At 36.0% G+C, this 14628-nt stretch overlaps 1 protein-coding gene across 1 annotated transcript in view; it reads right to left on the bottom strand.

Moving 5' to 3' along the window:
* Positions 1-14628, bottom strand: part of SOS2 (SOS Ras/Rho guanine nucleotide exchange factor 2) — an 87480-nt gene that overhangs the window by 47932 nt on the left and 24920 nt on the right. The window contains exons 3-5 of the mRNA XM_010967053.3: positions 10990-11121; positions 9934-10098; positions 2055-2258 (exon numbers count right to left, since the gene is read on the bottom strand). Of these exons, the coding sequence (XP_010965355.3) occupies positions 2055-2258; positions 9934-10098; positions 10990-11121 (501 nt within the window). The remainder of the gene's footprint in view (positions 1-2054; positions 2259-9933; positions 10099-10989; positions 11122-14628) is intronic.

The raw sequence follows: 14628 nt of genomic DNA, 5'->3' as shown, positions 1-14628 counted from the left end.
AAATGCTCCTGGCATATATAGGCCCTCCACAAATGTGAGCTTTCTGAATATACAGGAGTAAGGCCCAAAGGAGTAAATTAAGATCAAAAGTCATTCATTCTTTTATCAAATATTTAGTGAGTTCTGTGCTCTGATCTCAGATGGTCTTTATTTCAAAAGTTTACAGTTTCATCTATGCTGAAAAAATATAGTAGATACAGAGATAGAGAAGAGGGGTTTTCTCTTTCTCTTGAATCTTCAGTATTATAATGAAATTTTTCTATCAAATCAGCACAAATTTAGTGAAGAGACCCATAAAAATTAATTCCTTAGAAATGAAAATTGATGGGATACAGAGGATAATATTAGCTACCAGCAGTTATTATTAGCCTACAGCATTTGTTAGGTTTTATTCTTCATACCACTATAGACAAAAACCAATTACACTGTGGTACAAAAGAACCAAAATTCACGTTCAACTTAACTTACTATGTCATAATTAACTTATCATGTCATAATAATTTTGTGTCAATTTCCTCACCAGTAAGGTAGAAATGATAATACCTGTTCTATCTATCTCAGAGAATTGTTAGGGTCAACATAAAGTAAGATAGTACTTTGACAAACGTAAAATGTTGACTACTTAAGGCAGTGTGTCCAGTAGAAGTTATATCAAATGTTAAACTAAACATGCATTTAAAAAAAAAGGATAAAATCAATTAAAACATCTTAAATTATCACTGACACTCATTCTTTTGAAACAGAATGAAAAAGCTAAATCAGTTCCTAATCTAAGCACTCAGTCAAACTGTGTCTGAGCATCACTCCTATTCCCTCATGGGGGAAGAAGTCAGGAGGTAAAAGGTTGAGTATTTAAACTGAAAGACAGATATCTAAGGAAAAACAGATCATGTGAGAAAGAAAGGAAAGAAAACGAAGTTAAAAATAATTTCTTAAAAAAGCTTTCAATTCCTTAAAGCTGACTTTAGCAACTACAGAGATTAAGAAAAAGATGGACAAGTCTCCCTGGTTCCCCATCATACTTACCCTACTGCCACCCTGTCTTCCAACAGAGACGTTCTGCCTTTGTTTACGTGACATGCTGCATAAACGTTTATTCTTAAAAAGTTCCACTGTTAAAACTTTAAACTACTGCCTTAAAGTACTTACCAAAAGACAGGAGAAAGCATAAGTCTTTCTTTTCTAGACCATACATTTCTTTCACCATCTTCAAATAAATGACTGTAAATCTCAAATACTATACAGCAAAAAAGATTTTATTCCAGTGTAATCCCCCTGATTTTTGTGTCTATTTTCATTGTCACCACACTTATTATATTAGTATAACAATTCACATATTAAAAAACCCATAATATCCCAAATTTTCACAGCAGCATTATTTACAAGCACTTAAGTGTCCATCATCAGATGAATGGATTAAGAAAATGTAAGATATATATAGATATACCTCTATCTATCTATCTATCTATCTATCTATCTATCTATCTATCTATCTATCTCCACTCAGCCATAAAAAAGAACAAAATTTTGCCATGCACAACAACATGGATGGACATGGAGGGTATTATGCTAAGTGAAGTAAGTCAGCAGAAAGACAAATACTGTATGTGGAATCTGAAAAATAAAACAATCTAATGAATATAACAAAAAGGAAACAGACTCACAGATACAGAAAACAAACTAGTGGTTACCAGTGGGGAGATGGAAGAGGGGAGGGGGGCAAGGTAGGGGTAGGGGATTAAGGGGCATGAACTATTATGCATAAGATAAATAAGCTACAAGGATACATACTGTACAACACCGGGAATATAACCAATATTTTATAATAACTACAAATGGAGCATAACCTTTAAAAACTGTGAATCACTATGTTGTACTGTCTATCAACTATATCTCAATTTTAAAAGATGAAAAAATAAAACCTCCCACAATATATAAAAGAATGTTTTTGTTTTATATACACATAAAGTATATAAGTAATATTACTATTTATGATTCTGAGCTACTATCTGACTTTTGGGGATAGACAATTTCAAGACCAAAAAAGTACTTACAGAAGGTTTAAACAGCTTTCGGTCAGAAATAAAAGCTTCTCGAAACACTTTTATGATCATATTTAGTTCCCGTAGATACTGTCTTTCTTCTGCAATTTCAGTTCTGACAAGGTCATAGTAATTTAATTCACCTGAAGAACTAGGTTCATCTTCACAGAGAGAAACCAAGCCTATGTCATCCTGATCAAACATGTCCATCAAAACCTAAGAAATATAAACCAATAATGGATAAACTTATTTTTCTTACTGTCATAAAACCCATCTCAAAGTACTCAGAATTAAAACATTATTAAGTAATGAGAGTTGTGTGTATTACAGACTAACTTTATAAGAGAAAATTCAAAATAAGAGAAATATGAAAAATTGAAGAGGGATAATGTTCACATAATGTTCATATAAAACTGGGTATGGAAAAATAAATCTTTATGAAAATAAGATATATCTAACAGTGAAATTACATATATACATATATATATACACATCCACGTGTGTACGTGTGTATAAATATATATGTGCGTAATACATATACACATACACACAAACACCTTATATAATAGCAAAAAGAGCATACCTTTGGAGAATAATCTGAGCCAAAACCCCAGTTCAACCACTTACCTGTTACTACAGACAAGTTATTTGTTCTTTTAAAAGTCAGATCCCTTATATGTAAATGTAATTGATGAAAGAATTCAGCAAGGTTAACGGACATGAAATGCATATATTATATCTGGTAAATAGTAGGCATTCAAAAATGGTAGCTCTTTGTCCTACTGTAAGGATGGTTATATGCACTTGGGTAGAGTTCAAAGGAGAAAAATAAAATGATACACAAAATATATTAACAGTGTGATGGTATTCTGATGTGTATTTACATCAATAACTGCTATTAAGTTCATTTGTTAAAATCAAGTATCCCACAGATGCTTAAATTCCTAGTGACAATTTCCCCTTTCAGAAAATAGTAAAGATTGGTACTATGAATTTAAGTCAACCAACAGGCAAGAACTAGCTGTAATCAAAAGCAACTGGAAAAAAGTGACCATATTTCTTAGAATTAAACATAGTTTAAAAAGAAAAGAAAAATTGGACCTACTTAATTATATATTCAAGACTGACTAAAAACTACCTTCTTAGAGTTCACGAGAGAAAAAAAAGGCATAATCCCAAAAAGGAAGCTCCAAAAAGCAAAACAACTTCAAGAGGATGAGAGGAAATTCTGACAATACAATATGAGATATTCATTTATTCATGCATTCATTCTGAAAAACATCTATTGATCACCAGAAATTGTGCCAGATGTTGGTAAGATACAGCAACGAACAAAATAAATGTGGACCTTGCTCTCCTGATCCTCTTGAATCTAACAAAAATACTTCTTACAACCGGCAGTTCTCTCCATTTCACTCTACCCTTCAAATCAGACTATTAAGCAATCACCATCTCTTACAAGGATATGCAAGTCTTGCAATACGATCTCCCTGTGAATGGTTTCTCAACCCCATTTCCAAAATTATGTTCCTAAAACCAAATCTGTGTCATACGCTACATAAATATGATGCTGGATTTCACCGCTTTCAGTATAAAATTCTAATTTTGTGAGGATAAAGGCCATTCAGATCTAACCCCAGCCCACTTCCCTAGCCTCATCTCTTGTGATACTCTAAAATCTCTCTCCTCACTGTCCCCACCATGCTACTCATCCTCCTACCACTGAATATCATTACCTCCGATTCTCAGCCATTTTAGACCTTTGAAGAAACCACTGGGGATGTATGGGGATTACCTAATGAAATCTGATTTTAAGCAGACATGCAATAGAATAAAAGGCATCACAGATTATTCTTCCCCACCAGAGAGATTTTTAAAGTAGTTTGTACTTACTATCTCTTGATTTCTTACGTCTCAAACCCACTACTCTATTGAAATTGCTCTCCTAATAACCTCCTAGGATTTTCTTGTTTTCTCTAGTTATTGACACAGCTGACCAGACTTCTTAAACTTTCTCCTTCCTTGGCTTCTCAAATACCATTCTGTCAGTGGGGCCTCCTTCTCTACTACCCACTGCAGGTTTCTATTTTTAGAACTGTTTTGGTCACACAACACCAAAAATCCTGAATGTAAATGCTACAGGGGTGAGGCAGACAACATCCTGGTAATACATAAGAAGTGGTGGGGAGGCGGATAGGGTATAGCTCAGTGGACATGCACAAAGTCCTGGGTTCAATCCCCAGTATCTCCATTAAAAATAAAATAAACCTAATCCTCACCCCCTTGCCAAAAAAGAAGTGGTGGGAGTGTGGCAAACTAGAAGGTACATGCATGCACCTAAAGAGGAAGGGCACTGCTCAATGCCAGCTATTCTGTCAGGCATTTTGATTTTCCTTTTTCAAGAAGTCTGGAATCTAGATTTTTATGTAGAATTTTCATATATGTAAATATAAATAGATCACAAATAATTCAAAATTTTAAGAAATAAACCTGCAGCCCTATTCACTAGCAGGCCACCAGACTGAAACATCTACTATACTTTCTCCTAAGCAAGCTCATCTTCTTAGATCGCTTTCAATCACTGCTAGATAATGACTCGCTAAATGTTTATCTCAGCATTTCCGGACGCTAGACAAGTGTTATGAAAGGCTTGCGAGACATCTCCCTGTCTGACAAACTATACATGTACAAGCCACTTTAACATCACTAATAACAGCATCATCTACTTGGCCTTCAAAACTGGATAACTTGTCATTACCCTAGACGTAACACTTCTTCAACTTCCCTATCAAATCAGTCCCCAAATCCTGTTAACTCCAACTCAGAAATAGCTCTTAAATCTGACAGTTACTTCTATCCTCCTGTCTACAATGTCTTTTACTTCCTTTTCCTTCCAACTCTCACATTTATTCATCTGATAAGTCCTAGCCATTTTTATCACTTAGCTCAAATATAATTTTCTTTGTATAGCTTTTTCCAACTCTCCCTGAACTCCTCTAACAGAATCTTTTCCACTGCTTTCAGTCCTCCATTAGCAATCCTCTCTCTTTTCTATATAAGCACTTAACTTATATTGACATTTCTAAGGATAAGAGCCATAGTTTTATCTTAAAATTCACAGCATGTGATACACAGTAAATGCACAAAAGATACTTGCTTAAAGAGCATACACGCATTGTATATGTTTATAAACTGTTAGGCCTGCAATGAAGTCTAAAGCTCACAGCTGACAGTTAAGAATTAGAATAAAAAAATAAATATAAGAAAAAAAAGAATTAGAATAAATGTTAGGACAATAAAAGCATTATTTTGGTCATGTTCATAACAAGAATAATAAAGGAGAACAAGTTCTTGGAATAAATGGAGTAATATTACAACAAAAGAAAAAATATGGAAGAACTCAAATCCTATTGTATCTGGTCCCAGAGGAATAAACTTCTTCAGAGCAGCTCTGTGCTCTCTTATTCTCTCTTGCCTTTCTTAAACATCAGTTTACCTCTTAAGCATGTATGTTCTATTTTTCCAGTCTGAATATTATTTTCCTTAATAGTGACAAGGATATTAGGGATTGAGCTCTACAGTTCCTTCCTGTGATCATCTAACTATTCTCAGCAATCTTAGATGTTCCAGAACACATCATATAGTCAAATGCTGTTCTTATTTTTAAACACAGAAAAAAAAAAAGGTTGATTCTCAAGTTCCCTGTCTGGCAAATTATATGACTTTGGGAAATTATACAGATTCCTAGAAATCATCTATTCAAATAGTTTATTAAACAGATGATTTGTGAGCTCTTGAAATAGTGATCACAGGAAATCAGTTTAGATTTACTAAGATCGTACCATGTCATACTAATCTCATTACTCCATTCACATGACTAGTCCCACAGATAGTCATCTGGCTCTTAGCTAAGCATATGACAGTCTTCTTATGACAAACCTGGAATCACGGTAGAAAAGGATAGGCAAACAATAGCCCATAGGCCACAGTGAGCCCACTGCCTTTTTTAAAAATACAGTTTTACTAGAACACAGCTGACAGTCATTGGTTTACAGCTGCCTTCCAGCTGCAAAAGCAAAGATGAGTAGTTCTACAAAAGACTGTATAGACACAAAGCCTAAAATATTTATCCTCTGGTCCTTCACAGATAAAGTTTGTTGACTCCTGAATTAGACAAGGAGGTAAAATAGTAGCTGACTAAAAGGCCATAATGAAAAAAAATGGTAATTTATTAACCTAGAAAGGTATCTCTAATAACATAGGTGGGAAAACTCATCTCTTAAACTTGTTCAATATTTTTAATAAATAATACCAACTAAAACAAAGTTTCTCAGATTTGCATATATTACAAAAACCTGATAGAATATCTAAAATGCTGAATGACAAAACTAGATTTTTATAATATCTTGATATTCTGCAGCATAGTCTCAACAACTGTATGAAGTTTCCAGAGATAAATCTGAAGTCAAACTTACAGGAAAAAAAATCAACAGTACAAGTTGTAAGAAATGAAAGATATGTTAAGACATCTGCAAACTCAACAAGCCAACAGAGGGAAATTTGCGGCCAAAAAATGCTGAATTTACGAAATTCTGAAATGCTGAAATTATGAAAGAATAGCATATAGTATAAAGGAGGTGGGCATTTCACTGTAATTCTGTGTTGGTCAGACCAAATCTAGACTGTTGTCTTTAGTTTTAGATGTTATAGTCTAAGAGCAATGCAATAATGAGATCTGAAAATCATGTCACAAGATTATTTTTTAAAGTCTTAAAAGGTGAAAATTTAATGCATGGAAAAATGCTTTAAATAACAGAATGACTTATTCTGAAAAACAGTTTAGTCTTACTTAATGTAGTCAAGAAGAGAGAATTAGAATTAGTGAATGAAAGTTAATAGAAAAATAAATTTTAACTCTGTATGAGGAAGACATTTCACCTTAATTGAATTTTATAAAAATGAAGAGTTTTATGAGAAATAAGCTCCCCAGTACCCAAATGGAGCATATGTGATCACTTGTCAGTTTGTTGCGAGGATTCAGTCTCTTGTAGTTCTGAGCCTGTGTAATTGTTTAGAATTTAACTGCTTTTGCCTTTTTAAAAAGAGTCATAGAAAAGGTGACTGACTCAGATGTGCAATACAGTCTCTTCTTCCCATAGTCCCTCAATAACCCTGTCCAAGCCCACCGTCTGGGGGCAAGGAGGGGAGGGGAGGAATGGGGTGACTGAGGTAGGAATCCCTGCACCAGGGTGTAGGGAAAAGCTGTAGTGGCCCACCTCAGGGTGCCAGTTCCCGAGTGGAGGAAGGAGGATATCTACAGAGGGGGTCACAGTGGCACAGGATGTTAGAGATCAATTGAGGTAAAGAGACCATCCATATGGTACGGCAGCCCGATGCAGGGTGCTGGAGCCCTAATGGGTGAGGAGGGCATTTGCATGGGAAGGTAGTCCCATAGCAGCAGTGGCCCAACATGGGACTGTCAAAGCTTGAGAGGGGTGAGGAGAATGTATACAAAGAGGGAGGAGGGTTTCTAATCCGAAACTAGGTTAAGAAGGGTACCTACACCAGTGAGGGGAGAGAGATCTGCTGGGAGACTAGTCACATATAGAAAGATTGATCAGATAAGTAAATATATTAAGCAAAACAGGAGCCAGGTTTTTCACTGTCAGATAAGGAAGTTACAAATGTGAAAAAGAGGAGGCTAAAATGAATCCTTTGGTATTCAATCTGGATTGAAGAGATCTGTGAATTCATAAAAAGAAACACAAGTGTGTATGTATATACATAATGTGTATACACACACACACCCCCTAATTCTGGCCTCTAAGAGACCAGAGGAGTGACACTCCAATAGCAATGAGCTCATCTAGCACCAAGATCTTAGTTTCTAAATACCATTCTCCACTAAAGGAACCAGGATTTCTCAGAAAACAGCAACTCCTAGGCTTGAGCAGCAGGTAAAGAACAAGCTGAACCTGGGACACCTTGTGTCAAAGAAGTGTTCAAAGAATGACAGGGATAGAGAAGCCAAACTGAAGGAGCTCCTGTTGGTCAAATCTGGGACAATTTGAATATCAAAATAAATAATGAAGTAACAAGTTATGCCCCATTGAATAAAACAAGAATCAATGAGTCCATATTGAAATAAACAAATTCGTAAATTTAAAGTGTAATGCAGAATGAGATATTTACATAGCCTTAAAATATTTCACAAAATATTTATTAATTACAAAAGGGAAAAGAGTCCTTCAAAGTATAGAAGCCTATTAGACAAACCCTTAATCAAATGATCATAGTGAACATCACCAGTAATGGGACATATCAAAATTGTGTGTCATGTCAGAAAATGCAGTGAGAACTTCTGATATTCCTGCCACAGATCCACAGCCTGAATCTTATCAAGAGAAAACATCAGAAAAAAACCAAAGTAAGGGCCACTTTAAACAGTAACTAGTATAATCCTTGAAAACATCAAGGTCATAAAAGTTAAGGGAAGAATGAAGAACTGTTCCAGACTGAACAAGGAGGAAAAAGATACAACTAAACACAACACATGATTCTGAACTGTATCATTTTGCTATAAAGGACATTACTGGGACAACCGGAAAAACTTGAATGGGGTCTGAGGATTACATAATATAATGTATCAAGATTCATTTCCTGGATTTTGTTGTCAGACTGCAATTACATAGAATGTTTCGTTTGTAGGACACACTAAACTATGTTGGCAACCCACTCAAGCAGTTTTATTGCACTTGCAACTTTTCTAAAATTTGAGATAGAAACAAAGTTTAAAAATGTAATCATAATTTCAGAAGTCAAAATAAAAATAACAAGGAATTTCTACTATGAAATTTAAGTGAAAAATCATTTTTGAGACTATGGCATAGTACTATGGCTCTCAATTGTAACTGCACATGAGAATCACCTGAGACATTTTCAAAAATTTTGAGGCTTAGAGGCCCAACCCAGGCCAAGTAAATCAGAATCTCTGGGGGTTAGATGCAGGCATCAGTATTCTTTAAAAGCTTTTTGGTAATTCTGACGTGCAAAGGAGAAAACCACTGGCATGTGCCAGGTCCTGGGGTCATCAACCCTCAGAGGTCTAGCTTAGGCACCTTCTCTATGAAGTGTTCCTGGTCTCCCCTATGCCAGAGTTAATCACTTTTCCACTACACCTTTGATTTATTTGTGTAATAGTTTTAATTATATTGTGCTGTGATTATTTGTTTATAATACTTTCATTTCCTACTAAAATAAATTCCTTCTAACACAGGGATTGCTGATTTGTTCACTGTTGTATCTTCAATATTCAGGACAGTGACTGGCACATAACAGGTACTCAAAATGTTGATTTAAAAATAAGAAAAAAAGGAGGGCAAGTAGAAAGGGAAGAAAAGGAGAGAGGAAAATAAAGACTCAATTTCTTTCCAGAATAACTTACAACAAGGAAGAAAGAAGGAAAAAAAAATTATCAAAAGGAAGTAACTTTGGCATTGCAAAGTCTTTTTCTATCTGTGTCCCACTGAACTATCCTCTGAAACCAAAGTATGTTTTTCAGAATTACTTCCTATATTTAAAAGTATCTGATTACTCTGTATTTATTATCTTTCTAAAAATATAAAACTCAAACTACTTTTCCTAAACTGGCTTGAAGCTTTGGATGTTTTTTCTGTAAGTAAAAAATTCTTGATGGAAAAAAAGATTCTCATCCTATCACATGCTGAAAAAACCTGAAAATATCACTGTTAGTTTGTAAAGCCTGCATTTTTCTGTCTTCCAATACTGGGAATTACAAAAATCACTAATATAATCATGTACTACAAAAAACAAAGGCAGAAGAGACAGTCACTATCTTTCAAGTTAAGGTGAAATACCTTTTAACACTTACCTTATCTGCACACATTGACACTTCAATGTCCTGTTGGGATATTTCATAATGTCGGATATTAAAAACATAATTACCAGCCAATTTTAAAATATCAGCTGAGATATACTCTAGTACAGCCACAATATATAGGGACACGTGGTAGTCCACTTTGTACCCTAAAACTTCCTGTGGGAAAAAATAAACAATTTAATTCTAAAAGAAAGCAACACTGTCAAGTAGCAGTTAAGCACTCAAAAATTTTATTTAACATTCTTGCTTATCAAGAAATTTCTATAAACCAAATGTCTATACTCACAGGTACCACAGGATATAGAATGAGCTGGTGGCCCAGTATCAGGTTTATGTTTTGTTTTAAGAGATATCTAATCTAACAGCTCTGCCTTTGGCATCAAACAAGAAGAGACTGTTAGAATCTAACACAGAAATCTTGGGCTGGACTTCACTGAAAACCTCTTGACCCATTTGACAAGTATCTGGTAACTTCAAGGATCCTGCTTTAATTAATATCCCCCAAATTACAATGGTTTCTACTGAGGGGAGGACGTGTGTATGTGTTGGGAGTAGGGGGTCTTGAAATTGCTATCAAGGGATACTCAAATTCATGTACAACAATTATTTTCTACAGACTAAATAATATCCCTTAGCCTCCTTTTACAATGCATATTAAATACAAATTAATGTAAAAGTTGTTCTGAACACACAGTAGCTTTTTCATTATATGTTTTCTTAATCAACAAAAAGTTAAAAGTCAGTCAGGGGGAGCAGTCATCAGAAGATGCCACAAAGATGCATTATTTCTTATCATTAACTTTTAATATTACTTGAAAAGTAATCTTATCAAAGTATATTTATTTTTGTTTTGGACACATATTAAGAAGCATATATATGTGTGTGTGTACAAGTCTCTACACTCAAGTGCACATAGACAATAACACAGATCATGATATGTAAACATACCGATACTACATAAAGTATTATTTGTTATAAAGAACTTCCCCAATGGTTGTTTTGGTTTGTTTGCTCGTTTTTTTTTGTTTGTTTGTTTGTTTGTTTTACCTTCAATGAAGGATGGATTTTGTCCACAGGCAGTAAGAGAGGATTCCTTCGTTTTCGTTTCTCTATGGCAGACTGTGCATCAGCAATAGCCCATTTATCAATTGGATGAGGGAAGGTTTTTTGAACTCGTTCCTGTTCAGATCACAGCAGAACTACTGTTAACAGAAGTGCTTATAAAGAGAAAATTCATATAAAATTAAACTGTATCACCATCCTTAACAACAGCAATAACATGTTCTGATTCCTATAATAAGTGAATTTTTTGTTTAAAAAAAAGATCAACATGACTATCAAGATTTTTCCACATAATTCCCATGAGTAAAGAAAAAGGTGGGGAGGAAAGTATACTTCAGTGGTAGAGTGCATGCTTAGCATGCACAAGGTCCTGGGTTCAATCCTCAGTACCTCCATCAAAAGTAAATAAGTAAATCTAATTACCTCCCCCCACAAAAAGATCAAAAATAAAAAAAAGAAGAAGAAGAAAAAGATGAAGTTTAAACAGATGGCTTTAAGTGTAAGCATAACTAAGACAAAATTGTAAAAAGGCTAAAAAGTAACAATATTAGGAGAGATTAAAGCAAGCATGAAATACTCTATCAGTGATTTTAAGGTAAGGTTGCTAGGGTTAAAACTGTTTACCTAGCAGAAGTTGTTAATTTGTGATTAATAATTATTATGCAGTCACCCTCCTTTTGTTAATCTCAGAGCTTCAAATATAGAGAAGAACTTTAAAAAGAAGAATATCATGTACCTCTTAGAGATTGAGTGCGTGTGTGGCAGAGCTCAGAATGCCTTAAGGAAATAAATTTTTTGGCAAAAAACAACCCAAGCAATTTATGTTACTATTATGGCTCAGCTAATTTTAAATGTAACCAGTAACTGGTACAAATGAGAAGTAATGATAACTGAATCAAACTCCAATTTGGCAGGATTTCCCATTTTTAAAATTATATTCTCAGCTTCTAGCATATTTAGCTTCTGAAAAATACACTTTTATTATCTTTATTTATGTCCATCTCTTACAGCAGAGAACAGGGAAACAAGTTTTAATTCCCAGAGTCCCTGAAAAATCTTTGTAAAATACAATTTTGTATTTTTTTCAGGTTTTTTTGGGAGGGATTAGGTTTATTTAAAAAAAAATTTTTTTAATGGAGGTACTGGAGATTGAATCTAGGACTTCAAGCATGCTAAGCATGCACTCTACTGCTGAGCTATACCCACGCCCCTGAAAATCTTTTTTAACATTTTTTTATTGAGTAATAGTTATTTTACAATGTTGTATCAAATTCTAGCATAGAGCACAATTTTTCAGTCATACATGAACATACATATATTCATTGTCACTTTTTTTTTTGCTATGAGCTACCACAAGATCTTGTATATTTTTCCCTGTGCTATACAGTATAATCTTGTTTATCTATTCTGCATTTTAAAATCCCAGTCTGTCCGTTCCCACCCCCTCACCCCCTTGGCAACCACAAGTTTGTATTCTATGTCTATGAGTCTGTTTCTGTTTTGTATTTATGGGTTTTTTTTGTTTTTTGTTTTTTGTTTTTTAGATTCCTCATAAAAGCGATCTCATATGGTATTTTTCTTTCTCCTTCTGGCTTACTTCACTTAGAATGACATTCTCCAGGAACATCCATGTTGCTGCAAATGGCGTTATGTTGTCAGTTTTTGTGGCTGAATAGTATTCCATCGTATAAATATACCACATCTTCTTTATTCAGTCATCTGTTGATGGACATCTAGGCTGCTTCTGTATCTTGGCTATTACAAATAGTGCTGCTATGAGCACTGGGGTGCAGGTGTCATGTTGAAGTAGGGTTCCTTCTGGATACATGCCCAGGAGCAGGATTCTTGGGTCATATGGTAAGTCTATTCCTAGTCTTTTGAGGAATCTCCACACCATTTTCCACAGTGGCTTTCCTTGCTTCCCTCTCCCACTCTTAATGATTTAGATGTCTTCTTTTATAATTTTGTGTTTATTCTTTTTGTAATTCATGGCAGTTATCTCCTTTCCAGTTATGAGTTTCTCATTTTTGTAGCATCCTGCTTCTTTTCTATTTAGAGTAGACCTGTCAATATTTCTTTTAGCATGGGTTTAGTGTTGCCAAACTCTTTTAGGTTTTGCTTGTCTGTGAAGTTCTTTATCTCTCCTTCTATTCTAAAGGATAGCGTTGCTGGATAGAGTATCCCAGGCTGCATCTTTTGTTCATTCAGGACTTTGAATATATCTTGCCACTCCCTTCTGGCCTGTAGTGTTTGTGTAGAGAAATCAGCTGAGAGCCTTATAACTCTCTTGTTCCCTTGTAACTCACTCTTTGTTTTTCTCTTGCTGCCTTTAGGATCATTCGTTTATCCTTGACTCTGGCCATCTTGTTTATGATATGTCTTGGTGTGGGTCTGTTTGGTTTCTTCCTGTTTGGGACCCTCTGAGCCTCCTGTACTTGGATATCTGATTCCTTCTTCAGATTTGGGAAGTTTTCAGTCATGATTTCTTCAAATACCTTTTCAATCCCCTTTGTTCTATCTTCCCCTTCTGGAACCCCTATTACGCGTAGGTTGGCACACTTTATATTATCCCATAGGTCCCTTATATTGTTTTCATTTGTTTTTCTCTCAGCTATTCTGATTGGGTGCTTTCTGTTGTCCCGTCTTCTAGGTCACTTATTCGTTCCTCTGCATTATCTAGCCTGCTTTGTACAGCCTTTAGGTCAGCTCTCATCTCAGCAAATGAGTTTACTAATTCTACTTGGTTCTTCTTTATAGCTTCTATTTCATTTTTGACATATTTTATATCTCTAAACACTGTTTCTTTTAGTTCCTTCAGTACTTTGATCACTCCTTTTTTGAAATCTTGATCTAGTAGGCCATCAATGTCTATTTCCTTGATTGTGCTTTCAGGGGATTTCTCTTGATCTTTTAATTGAGAGTGGTTCCTCTGCTTCTTCATATTGCTCATATCTCTCTGGCACTGCAACTTAAGGAGTATCAGTTAACTAGTTCTCCTAGAGGCAGTGTGCTCTTTATGATTTTATCGAGAGGTTTTTGTGTCTTCACCCTGTTTCATGAACTCAGCTTGCTGTTTCCGGAGGCCCTCTGTTGGCACCCTTGTCTGCGCTGCTCCCAGTGGCTGTCGGCTAGCAGATCGCGCCCCCTAACACTGGGTCAGGAGCTGAGCTTACCCAGTGGGTGGGCGGGTTACCCCTCCTCCCGATGCAGCAGTCAGATGCTGCGCTCGGGAGGGAGGCAGGTGGGTGGATCACGCCCCCTCCCAGCACCGTGGTCAGGTGCTGCAATCCTCCCAGGAAGGCAGGTGGCTGCCCGCCCTCTCCCAACGCCAGCCACTCCGCTGCTCTGTGCAGCTGCCAGCTCCGCCTCAGGTCGGAGCTCCAAAGGTGGGCTCACGGAAGACTGCGGAACGGCCCCGTCCCTGCTCTGTGCCAAATCTCAGCTCCTTGTTTGTCTTGGTGGTGCAAGTCCTCTGAGGTGCCAGGGCAGAAAGATCCTACCTGCCTCGGGCTGTAAACAAGTCTCAGTCCTGCCCAGAAGGTTGCGGAGCCCCCAGATGCGGATTCAGGTCTCAGCCCCGCCCCTGCCCGGGCGCTGCGCACTGGAGGAGATGGTGGCTGTGGC

Source organism: Camelus bactrianus, chromosome 6, assembly GCF_048773025.1.
Source record: "Camelus bactrianus isolate YW-2024 breed Bactrian camel chromosome 6, ASM4877302v1, whole genome shotgun sequence".
NCBI lineage: Eukaryota > Metazoa > Chordata > Mammalia > Artiodactyla > Camelidae > Camelus > Camelus bactrianus.
The sequence above is the reverse complement of the archived record's forward strand: the minus strand, read 5'-3'. Positions and strand labels throughout refer to the sequence as shown.